This window comes from Gopherus flavomarginatus, chromosome 2 (assembly GCF_025201925.1).
Source record: "Gopherus flavomarginatus isolate rGopFla2 chromosome 2, rGopFla2.mat.asm, whole genome shotgun sequence".
Classification (NCBI taxonomy): domain Eukaryota; kingdom Metazoa; phylum Chordata; order Testudines; family Testudinidae; genus Gopherus; species Gopherus flavomarginatus.
The window spans coordinates 290,999,165-291,013,245 of record NC_066618.1 but is presented as its reverse complement, the minus strand read 5'-3'; the positions used below and the strand labels follow the sequence as shown (position 1 = coordinate 291,013,245).

The 14,081-nt window shown below is 40.2% G+C and overlaps 1 protein-coding gene across 2 annotated transcripts in view; it reads left to right on the top strand.

The window, feature by feature from the left end:
• The window catches only part of TRAPPC9 (trafficking protein particle complex subunit 9), an 840,301-nt gene extending 827,409 nt beyond the window's left edge, over positions 1-12,892 (top strand). For both annotated transcript variants that reach the window (XM_050940629.1, XM_050940628.1), the window contains exons 22-23: positions 6,057-6,280; positions 11,521-12,892. In XM_050940629.1, coding sequence (XP_050796586.1) covers positions 6,057-6,280; positions 11,521-11,700 — 404 coding nt within the window. In that variant the 3' untranslated portion in view covers positions 11,701-12,892. The remainder of the gene's footprint in view (positions 1-6,056; positions 6,281-11,520) is intronic.
• Positions 12,893-14,081: the final 1,189 nt, after the last annotated feature.

Genomic DNA, 14,081 nt, shown 5'->3' with positions numbered 1-14,081 from the left:
AAGGTACTTGCTTAATCTAAAACTGCCAGACAGGAGAATCAGCTTGAATCAAACAGCGGGTCTGTTTGTGGTAGGATGATTTCTCTCCATCCTGAGATTTCTCCATTTTCTTTTGTTTTTTAAGTATATATAACCAGAGTCAAACTGATTTGTTCAATGTATTTGCAAATGGGATTTTTCTCTGTGTGCTCCTGAGCTTTCCCTATACAAATCTGAACGAATGTTACCCCTCGGGAAAAGAGAAGATGGAAACAGTTCCAGTCTGGCCCTTAGATTGCTCTGCTAGCAAAACTGGAAGCCAAACTGGCATGGCCAAGGCTTTTAATCATCACTTTATACTGTGTGTACACAAAATAACTGAATCATTCTGTGCCACTGTTCCACTGCAGTAATTCCTGCTTGGGCTCTCTGTCTTCAGCTTTTCTTCAACCAAGTATCTGGTGCATCTTATCTAGAGAATTCAACGTTATTGCTGTTCCTCTTCAAACTGGCTATGTCTACACTACGGACCTTACACCACAGAGCTGTACCACTGCGGCTGTGGCACTGTAAGGTCTCCTGTGTAGCTGCACTCCCACCGGCATAATTAAACCACCCCTTGAGCGGCGGTAAATATGTAGAAGCGCATACACACCAGCGCTTTTGTCCATTAAACGCTAGTGTAGACAAAGCCTTAGTGTTCCACTCTCATATATACAGATTAGCAAAAGTAACCTCCTTCGCACAGTTATAACAACATTTAAAAAAAGCCTATCACACTGCAGCTGGTTGCCGTCTGCGTTTGTGGGCTTGAAGATCAGTTTGTATCTGTCAAGTGAGTGAGTTTATTTACTCCTCTAGCCATCTGCTGCTTTAAATTTTGTTAACCTTCTCATTTGAATAAATTAAGCTCTAAGATTTATTAAAAATCCCAGACCAGATTCTCAGCTGGTGTAAACTGTTTAAAAAAAAAAAGAGAGAGAGGAAGAGAGAACTGAAATCAGTGCAGCTACACCAATGGATGATATGGCCCCTGGTCTTTAAGGGCAAATATCTGATTGAAAACTCTGTTTCCCTCAATATGAGGAATAGTACAAATCACCCACACAATACAGTATGTATCTCAAAATCAATATAAACTTTGAAAGATGAGTGTAAACATTGCCAGAATATGTGTTTTCATTGAGGATAAACATTCAGACTCCCATTGGTATGCTGTTTTCCAAGCTAAACTTTCACAATGGTGCATAGGGAGTTCTGTGCACAAATCCAATTAACCATGACAGTATCGGTACATAGAACTTTCAGCACACAAGTTTGGAATTATAGCCGTGAGTTGCCAAAGCTCATACAGAAACTGTATTGGAATTGGGCAAATAACAAGGATATGTAAAGTATTCTGCTTATTTTGTATTAATATATTTAGATATTGATTTTGAGACAAGAATTAATAATAATTGGTATTTATTTACAAGTGCAAGTTTTTTCACCAGGTGATTCTGACAGTCTCACCTTGCAGACGCTAAATAACAACATTTTTCACTGATACAGGATCTTTCATCTGAGAATTTTAAAGCCCTTTAGAAACATTAGTTTGCCTTTGTAAAGCACATTAAAACAATGGAAGAAAGATGTTATATGAATTGTGAAATATTTTTTACTATTATTCATAGTTAAATCTCTCAGCCTCCCTGTGGTATACATTAATCTAGTGTGTAGGTAGGTAACAAAAGGATGAACTCGCACAGAGGTTAAATGCCTTGCCTAAATCAGGGAATCAGTAGGCTGGCCAGGACTCCTGATTCTATCTATTCACCTAATTTCTTATATACCTCTACCCCCATATAACGCTGTCCTCGGGAGCCAAAAAATCTTACTGCACTATAGGTGAAACTGCATTATATCGAACTGGCTTTGATCTGCTGGAGTGCGCAGCCCCGCCCACCCACCCCCGAGCACTGCTTTACCTCGTTATATTCAAATTCATGTTATATCGAGTCGCGTTATATCGGGGTAGAGGTGTATTGTGCTAATTCAATACCTTCTATCCTGAGTTCTAACCACTAGACAATGTTTCCCCTCTCAGTATATATGTCCTCACTAGCGTATGTAATAATAATAAATATATTGCACTTATATAGCATCAGTTTGGTGATGCAGGACAGACAATATGCCCTCTAGGGCTTTCCCTTCTTTAATTTCTAGTATTGCCATGTATTGTGGTAAAGCATGTGAAGGCATGTGAAAGTAAATGAAATGTAAGGGGTACATGAAAAGTAAAGGAGAGAAAAGAAAAAGGACTCATTCCATTGCTTTATTTTGATATCTAGGAATAAAGCATTAAACTCTCTCCTCCAGTAGCAGACATCCAAACCTTCATGTTTCTTCCCTGACAGCTTGACTTTTCCCTGCACCTATTATATTTTGTATCAGTGCTTGCATTAGACTCTTGTCTTCTAATTTTCTGAAACACTGATTATCTTTTATCTGAATTCTAGCAAGATGTAGATACTGCCACAGTCTGCTGTTTCATATGACTCAGAGCAAGCGTATACTGAAGCCAGTAATGATTCACTTGCAAAGCAGTGGTGTGAGCAATCACAGCTTTTATATGCCATCTGTGTTAGGAAGCTAAATCCACAGAAAATAGACCCTATACACATGGCTTTTCCTCTATCCATGGATTAAAGTATGGTACAGTAGGTGCTTTCTATGTCAGGAAGGGGGTAAAACTGCATGTCAAATCAAGAGGCTTTCTCTGATGAAACGTAACTGTTTCTAAACACTGTTTACCGTAGTATTCTACAGCACAGATGCACGTGTTTTGTCATTTGTCATGTTATTGAGATAGTTGGCTTTATAACTACAAATGTACAGCCAACTGCTGTGAGGACAGGAAATAATTAGTCCATCTACTGACAGACAGGCAGACACACAAGACTCCTCTCTCCTTGTGTCTCTTTCAAAATCAATGTTTAGTGAACTGATTTTCAGGAATACCAAAGAAAATTGATTTGTTGGAGGTGGGTATTATTTCCTCACCTTCTTGTGGATTTACTGTTTTCATTTAAAGATGTTGTGAAGCAACAGCCTGAACTGTTGTTACATGATGGGGACAGTGAGCAAACGTTTCATCCATAATTCCTGCTTCCGCGCCTGGAGTTGAAAACCTAATGGCAAATAGATGAGTAGCTTTAAAATAAAGATTCATGCACTTAGCTCGTTGAATATTTCTGAAGATTCGTGTGAGCCAGAGGCAGTCTTTGGGGCCAGTAAAGCTCACTACTGCAAGTCCCCATGGTAAGAGGCAACCAAAGTAAAGGGTAATTTTTAAAAACTGAAAGCACTTCCTCCATGAGAGACATGTGAAAAGAAATAGAGCACCTGGGTTGAGCAAAGAAGCAGTTGGTCTCTGCTTCTGCTGCAGTAGGCTGGAAAATGTTAATGTTTAGATTCATACACACACATTTTTGTGTGAGAAACGAGTCAGTTCAGTTTGGAATATGTCCCCAACGACCAGTTTGCTAGCCTACCCTGAAGTCCTTCGACAGTCCTGTAGAACTGGGGTTCTCAAACTGGAGAGAGAGTGTGGAATATATTCTGCAGGTGTGTGAGAAGCTTTAGGGGGAAAAAAACTTACTGTGCACATTCAGAGCTGGGTGTCCGGAGAGCATCAGCTGCAGGCCAGGCACCCAGCTCTGAAGACAGCACCACTGCCAACTGCCCCATAAAAGTAAATGTGGCACGGAATGGCTCTGTCTTCAGAGCTGGGCAGCCAGAAAGTGGCAGCTGCTGGCTGGGTACCAAGCTCTAAAGGCAGCACCGCCGCCAGCAGCAGCAGAGAAGTAAGGGTGATAATGCCATACCACCCTTACTTCTGCGCTGCAGTTGGTGGCATAACCGACTGCAGACACAGAATAGGGGGTTGCATGATCAAATAAGTTTGAGAAACCACTACTGTAGAAAGTCATATGACCGTGCTGTGCAGAAGACCGTTACGTTTGGGTGCCGTAGTACAAAAATAGTTTTGCAAGCCCTCCTCAAAATGCTACAGTTGACTGTGAAGTGTGTTCCTTCTAATCATATAAACCGCGCATCCTACTGGAAATGGAAATGTTTTGCTTAAATAGGCCTCATTTTCAACCACACCACTGGAATCTTTCTAAAAAGTGACATACATAACGCCAACAGCTTGGTCTCCTTGTGTCAGCATCGTGTCTGCTCCGACTGTTGTACCTCTTGTGTGGCGTACTTGCTTCTTGCTGTTGCGACATGGCAGCTCTGGTCAAAAGGAAGTTTAGAGAGCACTTCCTTTGACTGATCAGCCTGTCATTTGCTGAATGGATCTGTCAAAAAAATGTTAATTTCTGAACTTGTTTCTTCATTCTTGCTAGCTGTTTTCTTCATTGGTGCTTCAAGGTTTGTTCAGTTTCCTAGGCTCAGTGGGCATCACAGAAGCATAGATCATATTCTGATTCTGAGCCAACAATGCAAAACTCAGAAACTCGCTCTTGTGAGAAATATGCTCTCTCCGAGCTGAGCATGTCTGAACGTTCCTGGAGAATAAGAAATAATATCTGTAAGAAAAGAGGCACATTCTGATGAATACAACTCAAACCTTCTTTGGAAAAGTGTAACACCGTGAATCTCACAATGGCTGTAATATGGGAGGAGGTTGGAATAATGGAATCGAACAACCCCATGAATGTGAGATATCCTGAGAGCATGTATCCACTCTGAGTGGTCTCTCTCACATGTGCTCAAAGCTTTTCCCTGTCTCTGAACACGAGCCTGTTGTGAAATAGAAATGCCATAGTATCTACAGTACATCAGAGAGAAATTTAGTCTGTGAAGTACACTGATATTGCACAACTGGAAACCCTTTCAGAGCAGGGGATTATGCTAGCAATTTCACATTGTATAGGCAATGAATCATTTCACTGCTGTACAAGCAAATGGGCCGTGTTACTGGGCACACTCACTTTGATTGCAGCTGGCCCAGCAGTAACCAGTTTAGAGGCATTATATTTACTGCTATCTCCATGAGAAAAAAAGAAATAAATGAAAACTGTGAAGTAAAAATAAGAATCTCAGAATGAAATAAAGGGCAATAAGTAGACAAGCTTTTACTGCCACTGTAACATTTTGAAATCCCATTTTTTCTTATTGCTGGATATTAGTGTATGTGATATATATATTACACTGCAAACCCCAACACAGACTGTCTTGCTTTAAAAGGTCACCATATTAACAGGGAGATTTATTTCTGGCTATGACACATGGACATGTGGGCATCCAGAAAAGGATCTATCGCCAGTTACAGTTTGTATTTGAGAATTGCGTATAGCTCCGCTGCCCACTCCCCCAGCTGACTACCTGGTTCTTTTTGCACAATACTTATGCATAAAGAGCAGGTGGAATGCAGCTCACATATGGTCAGGTCTTTACTTAGGCCAGATTATGGTTTGCACTGCATGAGGGCGCAAGGAGCTGCCTTCTCCTCTACCTCTGCATAGGGCTAGCCTCTCCAAGCTCAAGGATGGCTCCAAATAGCACCATTGGCTGTGCTAACATCCCTAAAGGAGGCAGGGTGAGTATAAGTCTGTAGCTTTAGCACACCAGACAGTAGAATGGGGTTGGCAGTTATTCACACTGAAAGTATCTGTTGTTCTTTGTGTATGGAAAAATGTAACAAATGTTTTTACCTCTTATAAAGGTGGACAATTAGCCACTGACGGGTAATAGGCCGCAATGTTCAATTGGTCAGTGAAAGTAATTCGTGGGTTTCTTACTGGATGTCTCCTTCGTTGTCATTAAGGACTCTGTGGCATTTTTTGCAAGAGACGGGATGTAAACCCTAGTATTCTAGCTAAATTTTAATTTCCATAATTACGTTATACCTGCTAAAGTGCCTTCTGAGGTTCAGTTGTAGCTACATAGTATATGTCTTTACTCCATAGCCTAAACTGCTGTGTATTATTGCTATGCATCTTTCAGGATTCTCATGGAGACCAATTTTAGTGCTGTTCCTACAGCAAAAGTCCTAAATAACGTGAAATTCATTTCTTGTATTGCAGATGTCTTGGTGGATGGAAAGGTCTGTGACTGTGATATTGTAGTAGACTGCAAAGTCGGGGACCCCATCGCATTGGAGGTGAAGCTGACCAACTGGAGCAAACACAGCGTGGGCCCGTTTGCTCTAACGGTGATCCCATACCAGGATTACCAAAATGGAGTGCACAACTATGAGCTCCATGATGCCATCACCTTTGTTGGATCCAACACCTTTTACATTGATTCAGTGAGTCTGTCTTTTTCATAGTCCACTCATCTGCATGACACATGCATTAAAAATCGATATGCCAAAACAAATGCCAACATATGCAGCTTATTATTAGTGAATTTTATTGGAGGTGAGGGATTGGCAGCCCTGGAGACTGAACTCTTTTATTTATTGATACAAAAGGTACAGCATAGGCAGCAGTAGTGCAAACTTCTCCATACTGGCCCAACAAAGTTTCTTAACCATGTGACCTAAAGGGCTCCACCCCAAAGGAGAATTCAGCTTCGTGCCTATTGAATCCTTGATCTTTCACTGATATTGCCAACAAGGGCTGAGAGGTTTCAAAAGTAACTCATGATTTCGGGAACTTCAATATTTGGGAGTGCACACTTTAAAGAGGCCTGATTTTCCAAAAGTACTGATGCTGACCAGCGGTCCCAACTGGTGCCAATAGAGGGTGTTGGGTTCTGTGATGTAGAAAATCATTTCCATATAATGGTTTAGGATCACTAATTCCTTTGACACAGGCCACTCGGATGTCAATAGCTTTTGATCCCTACCAAGCTGGCAAACTCTGAGTTTGTACCATTGATAAAAGGTTTGATACAATATTGCCAATCCACTGAGGCATTCAACCCCACCAGCATTTAGATTTTAAAGAACTTTTTCTGCAAGGTAATGGAAATATCCTCCAGGCTGAACAAAGAAACTGCAAAGAATTTTTAGCCAGGCTATGAGGAAACGCCACAGACTGAAATAGAGAAAATGAGATAAATATTAAAGACCAATAAGATGAGCATGTTCATTCAGTTATTACTTAACATACATTTATAAAGGCTGATCTCATCATTTTGATTTTTCAGTTTAAAAAAAAATCAGTGTTAAAACCATGCAAAAAATGTTGTGTCTCTACTAAGAAGAGTTCAGCTTTCTTTCAAGTCTAGAGATGTCAAGTCAGAGAGATTTTTGTTCCTGAGGCAAAACACTGACGGTTATTTAAAGATACAAAAAATCAAAGAGGAATGAAAAACAGAGGAAAAATACTGAAATGTTGTAAGGAATGCTCTGATTCTGGTAGCATATTAAATAAACATGAAGAGAGAGTGAATGTATGGTCAGGTCTGTACTTAGGTCAGGTCTTAAGTTATCCAGTAAAATATAACTGTCAAAACTGAATATGTAAGTGAATCTGAGCTGGAGAGAAATTAAAGGTTAACCACTGGCGACTCAATGTGCATGTTTTTTCATCTATACAACATATGCAGAAAATAGATTTTTTTAAAGCTAGCGAGTACAGAATTCATCATCAGCCTGAATTTTAATGGAGCCTAATGGTATTGTTTGCTGAATAATTTCAGCTTAAATGTGTCAACAGAAATCATCAAGAGAGGGATTTCTTGACCTGGGGCTATCATTCTGACAATGTTGATTTTGAATCAGAATTCCGGTGCTTAAGTACCCAGTTGTGGAAGAGTCTTGCCCATGAGGTTAGCAAGGGAGAAGGCAGAAGTCAGTGAAATATATTCTGCTTTATGATTGGGTCTCCCCTGAGGCGAGAAGCCAAGAGATTATCTCTCTTGTGAATACCTGGGGTGCAGTTTCAGCTTTCTCCCTGCTATTGGGCCAACCCAGCACTTCTATTGTAAACACGATCCCTTATTAAGGTAATGAGAGGTGGTGGTTGTTTTTTGTTAATTTGTCCAAATTCTGACTCAAAAAAGGCCAAGGGAAAAAATGTGAACTTCTGAGACAAAAAGTATTCTATTCTGTGGTATTGGTATCAGGGCTTTTCCTACAGTAAATCCCAAAGATAACATATTGTCATACTTCCTCAGGACTCCAAATACTGATCATAGAAGGAAATTTCTTCAAACAGTATATCTGATGTTATCAGAGTCTCTCTCATCCTCCCATATTGACTCATTAATCAATGGCAAAAAGTAAATTTCAAAAACCGGTACCTCGTTTTTGTATTTTGGGTATTGATACTGTGGAGAGGAATGAGTGCTACCCAGAATTATGATCAAGGTCCAAGCCAGACCTCAAAGAGACCTTAGGTCAGAGATTGAAAGAGTTCAGTGAATCTGTGTTCTCTTTTTATAAACTGACTGATACATCAGACCAGATTCTCATCTGGTGTAAATCAGCCAGTTTTTACCAGCAGAGTGTGGCCCATCATTTACATTGACACAGAAATGGGTTGGTCATCAATGCTGAACTGAGTTTACCTTTCTGGACCTAACTGCTATCCTCCACTTTAGCTTCTCACCAAGCCAGACTTCTAAAAGACCCAAGCCAGACTCCCGGAAAATCTTTGTAGTTTCCAGACTAGGCTTGAATTTGTTTCTGGACATATCTGGAGCAGAGTGGGGTTATATAGACAGACACACACACTTTTCAGTGCACGCTCTTTGTTATGCAGCACAGAAAAAGTGTTTGAACTATTACTTTAAAAGACAAAAGTCGTGATTTTTCATTTCATGCCATAAAGAATGGAGAATGGTCAGTTTCCCTTGGAGCTGAAAGTCCATGTTCACTTTCTCATTCTCTATAATGAAGTTGTGTTTGGGTCCTTCAGTTTCAAGCAATGCAGGGCTCTATCTATATTAAAAACAAACTGTTTTATTGGTTTTTTAATCATTAAGATATTTATATGAATTTTAAGTTATGCAAAATGTTTGTTTTTAACATTTAACTTTTAGTCTGGGTTAAAACTACTTGACACTGTCCATTTAAAACATAAAAGAAAGATGAGTTTATTAGTAATCAACAAGATTGTGATACATATTTCCAGATGTAGAAATTTGAGATGTGAGATAATAGTGCAGAGCCTAATTGATTAAAATACTTTTGCATTGATTGAGATTTCTTTTGGTTGTATCGTGGCCACCTTAAACCTAACCACTTTAGTAATACCCCTTTGGCTCTTACTAATGTTTTATCTGATTAGTTGCTCAGACCAAGCTGATACTTCCCAAATTAAAAGCAAAAATAATCTAACTGCCCTGGAAATTTCTGTAATTATCAGGAATTCATGTTTCCTTGTGTTCTCTGTGATTACCAATATTGTTTTCAGTGTGTGTGTGTTTGAATATGTTTTTAATAGATGGGTCAGGACAGAGGTAGTCAATAAGTGGACTGAGGGCGAATCCAGACCACTAGACACTTTTGACCGGACTCCAGAATATTTTTATTTATTTATTATTAATTTCTCTGGAGCCTGGACCTTGACTATACTTTGATCAAGAATTTGGACCTTGACAAAAAATAATGGACTACCCCTGGGCTAGGGGATTGGTAATGGGGGAAAAAACATTTCATTGTGGTTGACAGTTATTTTGAATCAGCCCAGGAATAGCGATCAGCAACTCTTTGACAGCTTCTCAGTGTCCCATGTGAAACGAGTGAGGAGCAGCAGTGTAGTTTAAGTAAAACTGTAAACTTTGGGGCAGAGCCCATCTTTCATTTATCTGCACAGTGTATACCACAATGGAGGCTGAGTTCCTGACTGGGGCCTCTAAATACGACAGCAGTATAAATAAATATTACGAATAAATTCATAGCCATCAAATATCTACTTTACAAAACCCACCAGCACAGATGTTGCCCTTAATAGCAAGAGGCCAACCACTGAATAGGACTGTATTTACGCTCTCACCCCTAGATGACAGCAGGCAGCAAGGGCAAGTTGGCACAGTAGCTTACTTGTGTTATCTCAAATGTGTGCTTAAACGGGGTTGTGTTCTCACGTGCTATATGTACTGCACCTTTCACAAACACCAAGTTCACTTTAAAAGAAAAGTAATAAACAATAATGAAAAATATTTTTCTTTGTTACTTGAGCAGGTCTCTATTTCCCGGGTATTGTATTGGGAGTGATAAGGATCAACAGCATCCTTTCTGTAACACTGCCTCTGCAGATCCCTCCCGAAATCATATATTCTGTCACATGACTCCTATAGACTCATAGAGTCATAGAATATCAGGGTTGGAAGGGATCTCAGGAGGTCATCTAGTCCAACGCCCTGCTCAAAGCAGGACCAATCCCCAACTAAATCATCCCAGCCAGGGCTTTGTCAAGCCTGACCTTAAAAGCCTCTATGGAAGGAGATTCCACCACCACGCCAGGCAACCCAACCTTTGAAAGAATGGCTTTGCATAGGCCTGATCCTGCAAGATGCTGATAAACTTCCAATTGATTTCAGCATGTCTTGGCAGCACTCAGCATCTTGCAGGATCAGTTTGCTGCAGAACAACATTCATTGGCAAGTAACGTTTCTTTCTGGACTCCCCGTTCAGTTTCCTTCAACTTTTTGAAACAGAGGTGAAATCTGTGGAGAAGTTTCAGTGACGTCTGCTCAGCCTTTATGGCTCCAGTTGAGCAAAACATGTGACTAATACCAGCCCAGTTCAGCAAAGCACGTAGTTAATTTTAGGTGTGTAAGAGGCCCCACTTGCAGTCATTGTCACTATTCATGAGCTTAAATTTAAGCCTGTGCTTAAATGCTTTGCTGAATAGGGATAGGATTATTCACATAATTAAAGTGAAGTGCATATTTAAGTGCTTTGTTGAGTTTGTGTGTGTATATATAATTTGAATTGCTGTGTGATGAAAGGCTCTATATAAACATGAAATAATACTTCAATATACTATACTTAATTGGGATGTGCTAATTTAGGATTGCTGTGTTACTGGAATGTCTCCCACTAAATTCATTTAGCCCAATGGTGGTGAAGTGAGCTGCATATTTGGACAGTATTACCATAAATGCTACTTCATGGGGATGAATTTAGCTATTGCCAAGTGGTTAAATGGTGTTTAGCAAGGTGTTTAATAGGCGTGAAATTCTAAGAACCAGTGTTTTAATACAAAGGTTGCTAAATAAAGGTTAAGAGTTAGATGTTCCTGAGTGTTCTGGAAACCTCTGATGCCTTCTGCCAAAGACAGCTACATTGTGGTAGATTCAAGAGAATCTGTGTTCTAGTCAGAGATCTGCCAGAGACATGCTGCAGGGCTTGGGGAAAACTCATTTAACTTCATTCTCATTACATCAGTGTTACCATCAGTAAAAAGGGGATAGCAACATTTGCTTTCTTGGGGTGGTGAAGGGGGTTTGTGAGGTTTAGTTCACAAATATTTCTAGAGCACATTGGGGTCCTTGGATGGAAGAAGTTATAGAATGGCAAAGTATTGCTGCTATTTATTATTATTTACCAAATTTGTTTTATTCAGCTAACTTCCACCCTTTCTCTTTCAGGTGAAACCAACCAAAAATTCTGTGTGCTTTGGAGCCCTGCTCTTTCTCTATACAGGTGATTTTTACTTGAACATCAAGTTTCATGAAGACATCTCCAGCAGGGAGCTTCCTCTTTCTTGGTTCTGCCTGCCTAGTGTTCACATTCGTGCTACGGAGCCTGTGATCCAAACTAAACTGTAAATGTACCATATGATATTGGATTAGCCACAGTGCACAGAAACACTTAACATGTCCTCTGCTTGACCCCACTTTGTTTCTTTCCAACCCCAGCCCACAGGCCTTTCTTTAGAGGCACTGCTGAACATTTTTAGAATTGGCTGAGGTAATTTGGGCAGCTGCCTTTGCTTATTTGGAAAGATGTGATGGAATATAATGTACTGGATTACCCCCTTCCCCCTTGCCTTCGAAAAAGCCTTTGGTAGCCACTATGGGAAAAATTCTTCTCTTCCTGATAGCCATGCCTCCCCAATGATATCAGTGGATTTTCAGGGGTGTATGTGAAAGCTGAATTTAGCCATGAGCTTGAAGGTCTTAGCTCCAACCTGAATGATACCTAAGGATATATCGTCTGCACTTGAACAAGAGTTGTGTTTCTCCACTAAATTCCCACCACCACCACACTGAATACACCATTTGGGACCTATTTTCTCAGTCACAGTTTCTTCCTATGCTTGTTTCTAAGCCCTTTGTTTGCTGGGTATATTGGTGTCTTTCTAACTCAGAATAGATATAAGTCATGCAATAGCAGAAAAGTTTTTTTCCTTTCCCACCAGATTCTAAGGAACGCAGCAGCAGTAATGCCTTTTAATTTGTTACTTATTGCAGGAAATAGCGGTAATTGTATCTCCATGTTTTCTTGATAGAATAGGCATGAACCCAAAAAGAGGTCTCCGCCCCTCCTTGGTCACAGTGCAGTTACTTCCCTTTGTGCATCAGTAAACAAGAAAAGAAGGAAAGCAAGACAGGTAGAAAAGTTTCTATTTTTGCCAGAAAGGAGAGAAGCCAAATATTTGCCTGCCTGTGGGTAACCTATGATGACAGAGTGCCACAGGCCTATTTCATGGCAGTTGGGAGCCATTTCAAGCAGTTGCAGGCCCCTTAAAATGCCACCAAGATGAATCTGCTGATAGTTTTTAAAGCTTTTCACAAGAAATTGTTTCCAAACGTCTATTAATCAGGACTAGACAGGCCAGGCTAGACTATGGTATTTTCTTCTTTTCTTTGTCGAGTGAATAAAATAAAATGTTACGGAATAACTGCTGCAAGGTACTTCACTGTGGCTGTAGCTGCCAAATGTACTGTAAATTTGCATTATTGTGTTGTCTTTCACATAGAAGCTTTGAATAAAGAGACCAAACTTTCCCTAGGTGAAGCACTGTTGGTGTCTGATCTGTACGTGAATTTTTCTTTGCTGTGTGAGTCATATTTGTGTCTAAACATGCAAATAACCAAATGCATATTTTATTCAGATATGATGGCTTTATAACCCACTCCTACTGGTAAAATTCTCATTGTCTTCAGTAGAAACACAATCCTGCCCAGGCTCAATTGAATGATGAATACTGTAGTTTTTGAATGGCAATAATGCAAATATATTCCCACTTGAACAGTAGTTTCTAAGCATGAGGGAACTTTTGCTACAGGCTATAGTATCTAAATTTCCAGTACATTCAAGTGGCAGTGATGCCGTTTGTGCCAAAATTTTGTTCACAACACAATGAACATTTGCTTTTGAGTTGGAGGAAACATCTATCTAGAGCTTTAGAATTTCAGAGGAAAAGGTCTCTCAAGTTCAAATGACTGTCTAAAAGGCTTATTTGGAACGACAAATTCTTGTGTCAGCTGCAAAGGGGTGCAATGTCCTGTGACAGCAGAAATAGTTGCACAGCTTTGTACTGCTCTTCTTAGGGCAGGAAAGCCTGACAGGGAAGAGCCTCTGAGTGACTCGAGCTTGGCACCTTCTTTATGTTGGCAGAGCTCCATCGAACAGAGCTGTGCGGTTGGGCCAAATTTGCTGCATACCATCGCCTGCCTATATAGGTGTTAAGGGAAGAAGGGAGGAGAATGGGAATTCAGTTTCTCCAGAAAGCCTTTGCTTTTCTTGCATGCGCCTGTACTGCATAATGTGATACAATAATATTACTGTACCGCCACACTCTAAATTGAGATTAATTCAGTAATCCCCCAAAGATAGTCTTCGTGCTACAGTTGCTGCTAGGAATAAAGCTAAGGCTTTATGAGGACCACATTTATCTGGGCATGAGACAAAAATATCGATGGATAGCCTAGCTCTGAGCCTGTTAATGGAAGATTCTCTCTCTCTCTCTCTCTCTCTCCCTCTCTCTCCCAGTAAAGGATGTTGTACTGTGAAGCCTGTACTGATGTGCAATCCTCTGTTATAATGACCAGGGAAATAACACCATTTTACCATTAAGGGGCTAATCCAAAGCCCATCAAAGTAATTGGAAACACTCCTGTCCATTCGATGGGGTTTGACTCAAGCTCTAACAGCTGTCATTGTAATAAAAGAAACCTGCATGTTTCTCAACTTAGCTTCGAAA